The sequence below is a fragment of the Miscanthus floridulus genome, chromosome 8 (genome assembly GCF_019320115.1).
Source record: "Miscanthus floridulus cultivar M001 chromosome 8, ASM1932011v1, whole genome shotgun sequence".
In the NCBI taxonomy this organism is placed as follows: Eukaryota; Viridiplantae; Streptophyta; class Magnoliopsida; order Poales; family Poaceae; genus Miscanthus; species Miscanthus floridulus.
Genome location: NC_089587.1, coordinates 25,873,376 through 25,887,752, shown reverse-complemented (window position 1 = coordinate 25,887,752; position 14,377 = coordinate 25,873,376). Strand labels below are relative to the sequence as shown.

Genomic DNA, 14,377 nt, shown 5'->3' with positions numbered 1-14,377 from the left:
CAATGCATGCAGGTGCGCTCCGTCTTCTATCCGAGGGGTTCGAGTTATTGCACCGAGATCAGTTCCACCACCGACACGCCTATATAAGCCAGGCCGGCCCGGCCCCCATGCACACAGTCGGCCGCCACACCACCGCGTGTCAAGAAAGCGAAGCACCGCCCTTCCCATGCACACCTCGCCCCGGCCCTCGACCTGCCGCCACGCATAATGCCTCGCCGCTTGAAGACAACATGGGCGAAGCTGAACCCGTCATCCTCACGTCGCCCCCCGACGCCTCCACCGACGCCGTCGTCCGAATCGGACCTCGAGGTGAACCTCGAGGACAATCCGAACCGTGAGACCACATCGGAGGAGGAACCGGAACCTCTTCCGGTGGAGGAGGTCATCTTCAACTCGTTGGAGACGGCTCGGAAGGAGGAGGAGGACCAGCACCTCTGCGCCATCACACAGAAGGAGACCGACGACTGCATCCTGAAGCGCGTCGTCGAGATCTCCAAGGAGGAGGAGCGCCGCCATGAGGAGATGGAGAAGCGCCGCTGCGAGGAGGAGAAGCACCGCCGCCAGGAGGAGACCGAGCAGCATCTCGCGATGGACGTAGAACGGCGCCGGCGTAGGGCTGAGCGAAAGAAGCACGAGGAGCACCGGCAGCAGGGGGACGACGCATGCGACAGAACCGACAGTAATTAGTAGCACTAGTGATTAATCAATGCCTTAGGTCGATGTAATAATTTACTGGTGCTGAAAAAAACCGTGTTGTCAAATCCTTTGTTTGATCATCATCACCTTTTGGGTTGATACTTTGCATTGCATGACCTCTCGTTTTATTTACTTACATATTGGATGTTGCATTTTGTATGACCTTGTTTTGCTTACCTCGTTGTCACGAAGACCGTAGTATATGATATGCTATGTACCGGAGATCGAGGGGGCCAACAGGACTGTTGCTCTTCTAGATAATACAGTGTTGCAGCATGTCTGGCATCTATCACATCACTGCCGGGCCATTCTTTAAACCGGCAGTGATTTCGGTGTAGTGGTTACATCATAAGTAAATTATCTTTTCCACTTCTTTTGAATACCTCCTACTGGCTCAACGGTTAAGACCCCGCAACTTAGCCCCTGATACCCGTGTTCGAATCCTGGGCGGTCTAATTTTTTTGGTTTAATTTTATAATTTATTAAGCGGTCTAAAGGTCAAAACGATAAAATAAATAAACCATGGCACACATCCTATACTAGCGCAGCGGTTAAGTGTCTAAACTCTGTAGCCCGAGACCTGAGCTCAAACCTAAGGGCTGGCACAATTTTTTTTAATTTTTTGTATATCACTATCGGTTTTCAAAATAAACCGACAGTGATAACAAGCATCACTGTCGGTTTCTTCTCATCACTGCCGGTTCTTGAAACCGACAGTGATGTTTATATATATTAAAAAAATTCTTTTATATACTGAATAAATAGAAGCATATGTATTCCTATGTCGAAATGGCTTGAATTTTTTTTGACAAGCATGTACACCCAAATTAAGATCCCACACAGGATCCTAGGTTTTTCTAATCATTTTTTATTAATTATATTTTTCTGTGTGCTGAATGAGACAAAAGAGGGTGAATTTCATCTTGGACCTAATAGATTTTTTCATCCACCTCCACAAAATTCTTATCCCTAGGGCACATTAGAGCCTGTGTAAAAGCTTAGCACTATTCTGGATCTTTTTGTGGGTAGACTCAGTTCGACCTATAATTAAACGGTCTCGTCGCACGAAAATTCAATTAAACCTCAGAAAGTAGCAAACCTTCTCCGGAAAATCCCCAACTTAGTGTTTCCTTCACACGTGGCACGTGCAAGCCTAAGAAAAAGTTTGAGACCAATACGACACCGAAATGCCTATGAACCACAGAAACCTTGATAACCTATGCGTATAGTCATGGTTCGATGAAAGGGCACATGTACCTCTGTGAAGCATGTATACTCCGCCTATGTCGAAATGGCTTGAAATTTTTTTGGCAAGCATGTACACCCAAATTAAGACTCCACACAGGATCTTAGGTTTTTCTATTCATTTTTTATTTATTATATTTTTCTCTGTGCCAAATGAGACAAAAGAGGGTGAATTTCATCTTGGACCCAATAGATTTTTTCGTCCACCTCCACAAAATTCTTATCCCTAGGGCACATTAGAGCCTGTGTAAAAGTTTGGCACCATTTCGGATCTTTTCGAGGGTAGACTCAGTTCAACCTATAATTAAACGGTGTCGTCGCGTGGAAATTCAATTAAACCTCAGAAAGTAGCAAACCATCTCTGAAAAATCCTAAACTTGGTGTTTCCTTCACACGTGGCACGTGCAAGCCTAAGAATAATTTTGAGACAAATACGACATCGGAATATTACACGAATTACATGCATGACAATAATTAAACACACAAAGCCGTACATATTAAAATTAGAATCCAATTAAACTACGACCTTGAAAACCTAGCTAAATAAACATTAATTACTATCGGAATCACTGCCAGGATCGATCGGGCCACGCACACTAACATGTCTTTGTAGCCATATATGGTAATTGATGTCACGGATTATGTATCCGCTTGTATCGATGAAGTCCAATGCCCGTATGAGTGCACTCTCTCATGCCTCAGATACCGAAAGAACGGTCGGCCATAGATGTAACCTACTGATCGACCACTGCCCCTGTTAGTAACCCTTATAAGTCCTTCTATAGTGAGCTGGCCGAGGTTTCCATTGCAGAAGTCTCAATCGTACCCGAGTTGCTCCGTAGCTTGGTCTAGAATGGCCTACAAGCCACATGCAGCATAGGTAAGGTCCTGTAGTGCAATCTGTGTATGGAGAAAAAGAAAAAAAATAGAGAATGTTATTACAATATTAAACAACAAATAACCACGACTCAGGTATAAGTGACCATTTTACCACATCCGCATGGTTGTAGCTCGCAAACCATTCGTTTGCTTGAGGGACGGGGACATCACCAGCATTCAAAGCAAGTGCCTTGAAGTGCGAGAAATCAGGCACATCATAGCAAATACGTCGAAGTGTCTCTAAACAAATGCGCACGTCACTTAATTGGGCGCTTATCACGTCTGGGCTCTGTATTCCCATCCCGTGGATATGGTTATGATGATTTGAACCCCTCACAGGGATGAAAAAACTGAGTTCACACATCCATAGCCGACCACTTACATTAGATGTCGTGTTCTCGACGATGTCCGAGATAAAGAACCAGCTAAGTGCTGTTCACAGCCAATCTATTGGGGATATAGTCTGTGACATATATGCATGCAACAATGATATTAAACTAATTACAGTTATTTGTTAGCATCAAAAAACAAAAGATGTTGGAAAATATTTCATACAATAGCTGGAACAGGGAACCGTGGAATGGCCACATTAGGAGCGAATGGCTCATCGCTAGGGTGGAAACCTGGTTCTTGTGGTGGGGGAGGTCCGTTGTTCATACCACCTGATCGATAAAATGCAAAAAAAATATGAACATAAAATATATGCACAAAAAATTCTTCCAAGTAAAATGTGGCAACATAATTAAATATAGATCGAATGCAAGGAATAAGAATATATATAAATGTAGAATGCAAAGAAACATGAATATAAATATAGATCAAATGAATATAGATAGAATATTAGAGAAGACAACATATCAATACCATTGAAAAATGCAGGAGCCATGACCAAATCACATAGAGAGAGAGTGGATGTCTTGAGAAGTGAGAGTAAAATGTGAGAAATGAGACTGATAGAGTTCGTGGGTGGGTGGGATCGATGTATGTGGCCGACAGTTTGTTTTATATAGGGGGGCATGGACATCACTGTCGGTTTTTAAATAGAACCGACAGTGAAGGTGCATATATGTAAATGATATATTTATTTAGATACTACAGTGGGAAAGTTTTAACAACAACGATATATTTATTTAGATAGTAATGAAATACATCAAAAAATTACAAAAAATTAGAAATAAGTTACATGTACGATAACAAAGACCTTACACTAAAATTCCATATACGATAACAAAGACCTATTTACATACATGTCAATGTTACCATCAATGTGTATCAACACATTATAATTTAACCACCTTAGTAGCATTCTTCTAGCACCAACTAGGGTCAAACAACAGCACCGAGGTGGTCTACGAGCTATACCGGTTGGAGATGATAAGGTGGCATCGATGAATCCATGCCTCTGTTGTACATGCCCTTTTTCTTGGTACAGTCCAGAGCACATCGGATTTAGCTCGGCACCACAGCGGATGGCTCTGTGAACCTCGTGGCATCTCTAATCTTCGGCGTTGCTCTATCTTCAGTAGCATTCTTCTAGTACTTCATGTGTGCACCATTTTGGTGGACTACGATGCATAATGATATCTGTGGTTTGTTGTGAGAGGAAAATATTGTATCATGGCTGATAAGGCCTGGCTGAAACCAACATGCATGGAGAGGCTAGCTCCTAACCGAGGGACATTTTATAGGGGCTAGCAGTCGTGGTACATTTTTATTTCTGAACTAAAGTTGTTGGGGTAGGTGGGAGCAGTGTTCCAACGGTTGTGGTCATAGGAGCACTGTTGGCATGTGAGGAGCATCTACACATCACTGTCGGTTTTAGTTTAAAAACCGACAGTGAATTGGGCCTTCTGTGTCGGTTTGAGCAACCGACTATGATAGAAGCTATCACTGCCGGTTTTAAAACCAAAACCGGCAGTGAAGGACCCTGCCGCCAACTTTAGGTAAAAAAATATAAAAAAAACAGTGTCGGTTTGGAGCCTACCATCGCAGCCTTTTGTAAAAAATATAAAAAAGTTTGGCCCGCCTGAGATTCAAGCGCGGGTCACGGGGTCGAGAGTGCGCGGCCTTAACCGCTGAGTTAGGATAGGGAGTTCGGTTAGAATGGTTTTATTTTTTCTTTTATCCCATTGTAATGCACTACTAAATAATAAATGCAAAATCAAAAAAGTTTGGCCCGCCTGGGATTCGAGCGCGGGTCTCAGAGTACAGAGTGCGCGGCCTTAACCGCTGAGCTAGAATAGGGAGTTCACTTAGTTTGCTTTTCTTTATTTATTTATTAATAGAAATAATGCAGTTAGTTTATATTCTAAAATAACACAAAAATTTGTGTCTTGATTATTTAATTCTATGATAATGAATTAATGGTCTATAATTATCAAATATTAGTGTTTGTGAACATCATCTTAATATTTGATTACATAGTCAATAATTAAATTATAGAGATGCGCACAAAATATAAATTAAATATTCAGTGCGAATTACGGATACAACATCTGCATAATGATTACATAGTTAACAATAATCTAACTATCTTTAGGTCCATCAACAATGAGGGCCTCATTGTGATCAATTCGTATATAAGCAGGTTCGTCACCCTCTTGAAGGATAGATAGGGGTACGTTCGCCCCGAATGGAGGCATTTCCTGATAGCCCATGTAGTCTTCTTTGTCCGTCACTCCATCGACACCGACAATCTTCTTTTCCCTTCTAGGACTACTTTTAGCCTTCCTTTTGTCTTATTGTTCATTGCATAGAAGACTTGCATAACATCTCTTGCAAGGACGAAGGGGTCGTCTCTGTATGCGGTCTTAGTGAGATCAACGGTAGTGAACCCTTCGCTGTCAGTGTTGATTTCCTCGAGCCGGACCCACTGGCAGTGAAAAAGAGCTGCCTTCAACGGACTGTAGGATAGCTCCCATATCTCCTCTATGAAACCATAGTATGTCACCTGCACGTTGCCATTCTCATCATGCGCATCAAAACAAACCCCACAATTTTGGTATGTGCTCTTTCCATCTTGCTTTTTTGTGTAAAATGTGAATCCATTGATCTCATACCCTTGGTACTTAAGATTTGTACTCGAAGGTCCCTTGGCTAAGGCATCCAGTTGATTACCCAACTTTATTCCAAGCAAGCGACGTCGCAACCAGCTGACAAATTCCTCCTTATGTTTTTAATCTAGCCAAGCCTGTGACCTGCTCGGATACAGAGTTTGCAGCGATTGCCTGTGCTCACCAATGTATGGCATCACACCCTCGGCTTGCTGGAGAACAACGAACTATGCCTATCTGAAAGAAACAAAGTCGTCTACTATAACAGATTTCTCCCTGATCGTTTCCTTTGCCACATAGTCTTTCCTCATGATGAGATTCTAGAACTCTGACCCTTTTGATGTCTAGATAATATGTGCAGAACTCAATGGCCTCCTCTATTGACCATCCTTCAACCATGCCCCCTTGTGGCCTGAATATGTTCCTAACATACCTCCTAAAAACTTTCATTAATCTTTCGAAAGGGAACATCTGATGCAGGTACATTGGGCCAAGGGCTCTAATTTGGTCAACAAGATGAATGAGCAGATGCAATGAGATATCAAAGTAAGTCGGCGGGAAATGCATCTCAAGCCTAATGAGAGTTTTGGCTATGTCCCGCTGCAGCTGCTCTAGCGTGGACACATCAATGACCTTTTTTGAGATCACGTTGAAGAACGAGCAAAGCTTTATGATTGGGGCGCGGACCTTTGGGGGGAGGATACCACGCAGGGCAACAAGGAGCAGCTGAGTCATAATGACATGACAGTCATGGGCCTTCATAGGGCCATAGTTGAACTTGAGTTCTCTCATGTTCACTAGCCTCTTCGGGTTCGCACAAGAGCCCGTCGGGACTTTGAGTTCAAGAAATAAGCACACGCTTTTCTTCCTTCTTCAATGTCCATGACGCAACCAGAAGTTCGAACTAGCCATTCTCTAGCTCCACGGGATGCAGCTCCTTCCTGATTCCCAAGTGTTGCATGTCCAGGCGTGTGGCTAGTGAATCCTTCGGTGTCCATCAAGGTGTTAAGAGTGTTAGCGCACCCGTTTTTAGTGATGTGCATGGGATCAAGACAGTGGCGTACACTCAGAAATGGCCAGTAAGGTAGTTTCCAGAAAACTGATTTTTTCTTCCAAATGCTCCCATCAGGTGCTGCTGCTGCATTGTCCCCCTTCCGAAGGACAACCTCTAGTTTGTTGAGTTCTCGAAGTATCACAGGTCCGTCCCGATATTTTAGAGCTAAGCGTTTCTCAATAGTACCATTGAAATCTTTTCTATTCCTGCGGTAAGGGTGATCCTTAGGTAGGAACCTATGGTGTCCCATATAAACTATCTTTGAGTTATTTGGTAGATTTACCGCATCGGTGTCGTCCAAGCACTCGACACATCTAGTATAGCCTTTTGTCTTCTCTCCGGACAACAAACCTCGACTTGGTAGGTCGGTGATTGTAGCGATAAGTACTCCCTTGATCATGACATGTTCCTTTTTGTACTCGTCCCAAACATCCGGCACACCCTTTTCAAACATCTCCACTAGTTCATCGATCACTGGTTCCAGAAACACATTGATGTCATTCCTAGGCTGTCTTGGCCCTTGGATCAGTAGTGGCATCTGGATGTACGATCGCTTCATACAGACCCAAGGTGGAAGGTTGTATATACAGAGCGTCACTGGCCAGGTGCTATGATTGCTTCTAACCTGGTCGAAAGGATTCATCCCATCTGTGCTCAAAGCAAACCAAAGGTGCCTTTACCTCTCCACCGATGTCGTTATAGAACATAGTATTAACAATTCTCCAGTCATGCCCATCGACGGGGTGCCTCATCATTGTATCTTTCTTACGCTCTTCGCCATGCCAGCGCAACAGCTTGGCTGACTTTGCACATGCAAACAACCTATGCACCTGGGGAGCTATAGGGAAATACCAAATGACCTTTATGGGACCTCCTCTGGTCTTGGTACCCTCATCTGACGGCCCTTCCTTGTACCGTGGAGCTTCACACTTGGGGCACTTGTCCAAGTCTTTGTATTTTTCTCCACGGTACAATATGCAATCATTGGAACACATGTGGATTTTTTCAACCTCGAGGCCGATGGGGCAGATCATTTGCTTGGCCAAGTATGTCTTTTCTGGCAACTACGTTTTTTTCTGGGAGCATTTTCCTTATTATACCTAACAACTGATCGAAGCCTTTATCGCTCAATCCGTTTGTCGATTTGAACTCTAACAGCATGATGTCGGCTTCCAGTTTGCTCATTGGACAATTCCTATACAATGGTGTTTTGCCATCTTGTCTCATTTTCTCTAGCTTTCTCAGTTGTCTTTCACTAAGACATCCGATCTCTACATTACGTAGCAGCTGAGAAATGCCATCGTTATCCTCGGTGTCTCGTCAGCTAGCGTGTTCCTAAATACATTATTAACTGTGGCCATAGGTTCCGTGTTGACACCAGGTTCCTCATCAGCATCATGGATGGCTACGTCAGGCATGTCCACATCATCATCGTTTTCCCGCAGAACATTCACACCAACCTCGCCATGCATAGTCCATATCGTATAGTTTGGCATGAACCCCCTAGTAATCAAGTGCGATCGTATAGACTCAATTTGACGAAAGTTCCTATGATTCTTGCAATCTTTGCATGGGCAGAAGACAGGGTTCCCATTCCCAGCATGGGCTTTGGCATCGGTGATAAACTAGCTGACGCCATGCATGTACCGCTTGTCCGTTTGGGATAGATGCATCCACTCTCGATTCATCTCTGCACAAAAAATACTGAGACAGTAATTACAAAGAATTAATAAGAAATCGAGCTTCATGAACAACAATTGTAGCTCGAAAGTACCATTTTTGGAAAACATTATTGTACACTAATTATTGGAAAATTGAAATTGGTAGCGCCGGCCCTGTAAATTGAAAATCGTAGTAAAAAACAATTATTGCACAATAATGAAGAACATCTATTCTACTCTACTTCTAAGAACTAATTATAGCATCACATACTAACAATGATGATCTTGACCACCATGGAATAATTAGCTAGGAATTTAAATGTGTTCATAGACACCAACCGTTTGGATGATGGATTCACCATAATTTGAGCCTTGCACAAATGTCCAATTGGAAAAGTGCTCTCTAGAATGGAGAAAGAACTAGAATGAGAATCAAGCAATGTAGCCATCAAAACGAAGCTAATTAAGCAACAAAATCAAAGGAGTGGATGTTTGTTACTAACCTTAAAGCAAAAAGGATCAAGCCATTCTTCAAAATCCAAGCGCTAGCTTCATGGTGAAGAGTAGCCGCAACAATGGAGGGAAGGGCCCAAACGCGTGTCTCTGTTCTCGGGATGGAAGAGAAGAGGAAGAAGAGGACGGCTGCAGCCTTTTTATGTTGTAGGCTTATCACCGTCGGTTCTTGGGTAGAACCGACAGTGATAGAGCCAAATCACTGTCGATTTGTGGCTTGAACCGGTAGTGATAAGTGGCCACCAAAACACTGCCGGTTCAAGCCACAAACCGGCAGTGATGTGGTGCTTCACTGCCGGTTTTAGCCCAACCCCAATCATTTTCTCATTTTTAAGCTCATAACCGGCAGTGAAGGTACATCACTGCAGGTTCTCACAAATCCGTCAGTGATGATGCCGGCAGTGATGTCCAAATCTGGCATAGTGAAAGTTCCATTCTAGAGTTTCATAGTCATTTAATTTCATGACTCATAGATAGTTGGTAATCATGCCAAGCATCAAATACACTGCCATGTTATCAAAAATACCTACGTGACAACCTGTTTAAAACAAATGAAACTAAAATTAAACTCTCACTGAGACTGGCCTAATGCACAAAACCACTACGCCGAAAGTTCTACCTCTCGACGGCATGGGGGTGCCTCAGAACTACACGTGGCATCGCCTCGGCGGGATAGGGAGGCCTCGGTTCGTCCCGAGCCTACTCAGGCGCCGACAGCCAACAGGGCCCCCTCCCTGCACGACCGCCTCAGCCACCGACACGAGGCGCAAGGCAATCACGATGTGGTCAGCAGGCGACGGCACCACGACAACGATGGGCCCGCTCGAGGCTATCGCCCGCATCGGGGCGGCCGCTATGATAGTGGCGAGGACGGCAGTCCTTCTCTTGGGCCACCTGGCCCTCGAGTCTTTAGCAGGACCATCCGTAGCGCTCACTTCCCCGCCCGGTTCTGGCAACCGGCCAACCTCACAAAGTACAGCAAGGAGACCAACCCCGAACTTTGGCTGGCCGATTACCACCTGGCTTGTCAGCTAGGCGGCGTGGACGATGACTTGCTCATCATCCGCAACCTCCCATTATTCCTGTCAGACTCGGCGCGAGCCTGGCTCGAACACCTCCCTCCCTCGCAGATCCATGACTGGCGTGACTTGGTAAGAGTCTTCGTCGGGAATTTTCAGGGCACATACGTGCGCCCTGGGAACTCCTGGGACCTTAAGAGTTGTCGCCAGGGGCTGGACGAGTCTCTCCGAGACTTCATCCGGTGCTTCCCAAGAAATGCACCGAGTTGCCAAGCGTCGGCAACTCAGAAATTGTCCAGGCTTTCCTCTCCGGCACCACCTACCGAGACCTAGTCCGAGAGTTGGGCCGGAACGTGCCAACCTTGGTGGTCGTGCTCCTCGACATCGCCACCAATTTCGCCTCGGGCAAAGAGGTCGTTGGGGCCATCTTCCCCACGGACAACGCCAAGGGGAAGCGAAGGGACGAGGCCCCCGAGGCTTCGGCTCCCCACCTCCCCAAGAAAAAGAAGAAGGGTCACCAAGGGAAGTAAGAAGTCCTTGAGGCCGACCTAGTCGTGGCCGCAGAGCGCAAGAATCCCCGAGGACCCAGGGGCCCCGAGCTCTTCGATGATATGCTTAAGAAACCCTACCCATACCACCAGGGTCTGGTGAAGCATGCCCTCAAGGAGTGCACCATGCTTCGGTGTTACTACGCCAAGCTTGGGCTCCTCGACGACGATGCCAAGAGGAGTGGCGCCGGTGACAGGGACGACAACAAGGATGATGGGTTCCCCCAGGTGTGCAACGCCTTCATGATCTTCGGCAGGCCCTCAGCGTGCCTCACGGCACGCCAGCGAAAGAGGGAACGCCGGGAGGTCTTCTCGGTGAAGGTGGCCACTCCCCGGTACCTCAACTGGTCTTGGGAGGCGATCACCTTTGATCGGGACGACCACCCCAATTATGTCTCGAACCCCGGGCAGTACCCGCTTGTCGTCGACCCCATCATCGGCAACACCCGGCTCACTAAGGTATTGATGGACGGAGGCAGCGGCCTCAACATCCTCTTCGCCAACACCCTGGAGCTCCTTGAGCTCGACCAGTCACAGCTCCGAGGCGATGCCGCGCCCTTCCACGGCATCGTGCCAGGGAAACACACGTGGCCCCTCGGGAGCATCGACCTGCCCGTCTGCTTCGGTACTCCCTCCAACTACCGCAAGGAGGTCCTCACCTTCGAGGTGGTTGGGTTCAAGGGAACATACCACGCCATCTTGGGGCAGCCATGCTACGCCAAATTCATGGCGGTCCCCAACTACACCTACCTCAAGCTCACGATGCTGGGCCCCAACGGCGTCATCCCTGTCGAGTCCACGTACGAGCACGCATACGACTGCGACGTCAAATGCATCGAGTACGCTGAGGCTATCATAGAGGCCAAGACCCTCATCGTCAACCTCGATCGGCTCAGTAGCGAGGCGCCTGACTCCAAGCATCGAGCTAGGACTTTCAAACCCATGGAGGCCGTCAAGCTCATCCTAGTCGACCCCGCCTGCCTCGACGATCGGGCGCTGAGGATCAGCGCCACCCTCGACATCAAATAGGAAGCCATGCTCGTCGACTTTCTTCGTGCGAATGCCGATATATTCGCATGGAGTCCCTCGGACATGCCGGGCATACCGAGGGAGGTCGTCAAGCACGCCTTGGACATCCGGGCCGGCTCCAGACCGGTGAAGCAGCGCCTGCGCCGATTCGATGAAGAAAAGCGCAGGGCCATCGGCGAGGAGGTGCAGAAGCTTTTGGCGGCTGGATTCATCAAGGAAGTGTCCCATCCGAAGTGGTTAGCTAATCCTATATTAGTTAAGAAGAAAAATGGGAAGTGGAGAATGTATGTAGACTACACCGATCTAAATAAAGCATGTCCAAAAGTCCCTTTCCCGTTACCTCGAATCGACCAAATCGTCGACTCCACTACGGGGTGGGAAACCCTATCCTTCCTTGATGTGTATTCCGGTTACCATCAGATCAAGATGAAAGAGTCCGACCAGCTCGCGACTTCTTTCATCACACCATTTGGCATGTACTGCTATGTGACTATGTCGTTCGGCCTCAAAAATGCAGGGCCCACATACCAGCGGTGCATGACCCATGTCTTTGGCGAGCACATCGAGCGGACCATCGAGGCCTACGTGGATGACATCGTGGTCAAGTCCAGGCAAGCCAATGATCTTGTTAGTGACTTGGAAGTAGCCTTCAGATGCCTCAGGGAAAAGGGCATCAAGCTCAACCCCGAGAAGTGTGTCTTCGGAGTCCCCCGAGGCATGCTCTTAGGATTCATAGTCTCAGAACGCGGCATCAAAGCCAACCCGGAGAAGGTCTTGGCCATGACCAACATGGGACCGATCCAAGACCTCAAGGGAGTACAGAGGGTTATGGGATGCCTTGTGGCCCTGAGCTGCTTCATCTTGCGCCTTGGCGAAAAAGGCTTGCCTCTGTACCACCTCTTGAGGAAATCCAAACGCTTTTCTTGGACCTTTGAGGCCGAAGAAGCCCTCGCCAAGCTCAAGGCACTGCTCACCAATCCTCCCGTCCTGGTGCCGCCGGCCAAGGATGAGGCACTCTTACTATACATCGCCGCCACGACCCAAGTGGTCAGTGCGGCCATAGTAGTCGAGAGGTAGGAAGAAGGGCATGCTCTACCCATCCAACGACCTGTTTACTTCATCAGCGAAGTGCTCTCTGAGACTAAGACATGCTACCCCCCACATCCAGAAGCTTATCTATGCCATAGTCTTGGCTCGACGCAAGCTGCATCACTACTTCGAATCCTACCCAGTGACCGTGGTGTCGCCTTTCCCCCTGGGAGAGATAATCCATAACCGGGAGGCCTCAGGTAGGGTAGCCAAGTGGGCCGTCGAACTCATGGGGGAAGCCCTATCTTTTGTGCCTCAGGAGGCAATCAAATCCCAGGTCTTGGTTGATTTTGTGGCTGAATGGATCGACACCCAACTGTCACCTGCTCAAATCCAAGCAGAATGCTGGACCATGTACTTTGACGGGTCTTTGATGAAGACTGGGGCAGGCGCGGGCCTGCTCTTCATCTCACCCCTCGGAGTACACATGTGCTACATGATTTGGCTACACTTTGCCACCTCCAACAACGCAGCCAAGTATGAAGCCCTCGTCAACGGCTTGTAGATCGCCACCGAACATGGAGTACGGCGTCTCGACGTACGGGGTGATTCGCAACTCGTTGTCGATCAGGTGATGAAGGAGTCGAACTGCCATGACCCCAAGATGGAGGCATACTGCAAGCTGGTACGTCGCCTCGAAGACAAGTTTGACGGTATCGAACTCAACCACATCGCGCATAAATTCAACGAGGCCGTGGCCGAACTGGCAAAGATGGCGTCGGCGTGGGCCCCGGTCCCCCCGAACGTCTTCGCCAAAGACCTCCACAAACCATCCATTGACTACGCCTCGGTGGCGGAAGAGGGCCCAGCAGTCGAGCCCCCCATAGGGCTCGGGGCCCCCTCTGTCGTCGAGACTCCTTCGGCCGAGCCCGAGGTCATGGAAATCAACACGGAGCCTCCCGAGGCCAACCAGGGCATGTACTGGCAAGTACCGTTCCTTGATTGCCTCGTCCGAGGAGAGCTTCCCATTGACAGGACCGAAGCCCGATGGCTTGCTCGGCGAGCTAAGACTTACGTTCTTAGCGACGATGAATTGTACAGGTGAAGCCCATCTGGCGTCCTCCAACGATGCATCACTACCAAGGCAGGTCGAGCCCTACTTTGGGACTTGCACGCGAGAGCCTGCAGGCACCATGCGGCACCTCGGACGCTCGTCGAAAACGCCTTCCGCCAAGGGTTCTACTAGCCAACAGCGGTTGCTGATGCCACCAAGCTCGTACGCTCCTGCAAGGGATGCTAGTACTATGCACGGCAGACGCATCTCCTAGCTCAAGCCCTTCAAACCATCCCTATCACATAGCCGTTCGCTGTGTGGGGGCTCGACATGGTTGGGCCTCTACAGAAGGCCCCCGGGGGCTACACCCATCTGCTGGTAGCAATCGACAGGTTCTCCAAGTGGATCGAGGCTCATCTGATCAATCAAATCAAGTTCGAGCAAGCGGTGCTGTTCTTCACCGATATCATCCATAGGTTCAGGGTTCCGAACACCATCATCACCGACAATGGGACACAATTCACCGGCCAAAAATTTCTGATGTTCTGCGATGACCACCACATCTGTGTGGCCTGGTCGGCCATAGGACACCCTAGG

At 47.8% G+C, this 14,377-nt stretch overlaps 1 protein-coding gene across 1 annotated transcript; it reads left to right on the top strand.

Moving 5' to 3' along the window:
* Positions 1-10,794: 10,794 nt before the first annotated feature.
* On the top strand, positions 10,795-11,697 carry LOC136468737 (uncharacterized). The gene is made up of 2 exons (XM_066467193.1): positions 10,795-10,896; positions 11,200-11,697. The coding sequence occupies exons 1-2, from the start codon at positions 10,795-10,797 to the stop codon at positions 11,695-11,697; spliced, it is 600 nt and encodes a 199-aa protein (XP_066323290.1).
* The last annotated feature ends 2,680 nt before the right edge of the window (positions 11,698-14,377 follow it).

What these genes read in the sequence shown, in the direction of transcription:
- LOC136468737 (XM_066467193.1), top strand. Translation starts at nt 10,795, where the DNA reads ATGCTTCGGTGTTACTACGCCAAGCTTGGGCTCCTCGACGACGATGCC. An exon ending in AGGATGATGGGTTCCCCCAG is followed by an intron (nt 10,897 to 11,199) that starts GTGTGCAACGCC and finishes GAGCTCGACCAG; the next exon opens with TCACAGCTCCGAGGCGATGC.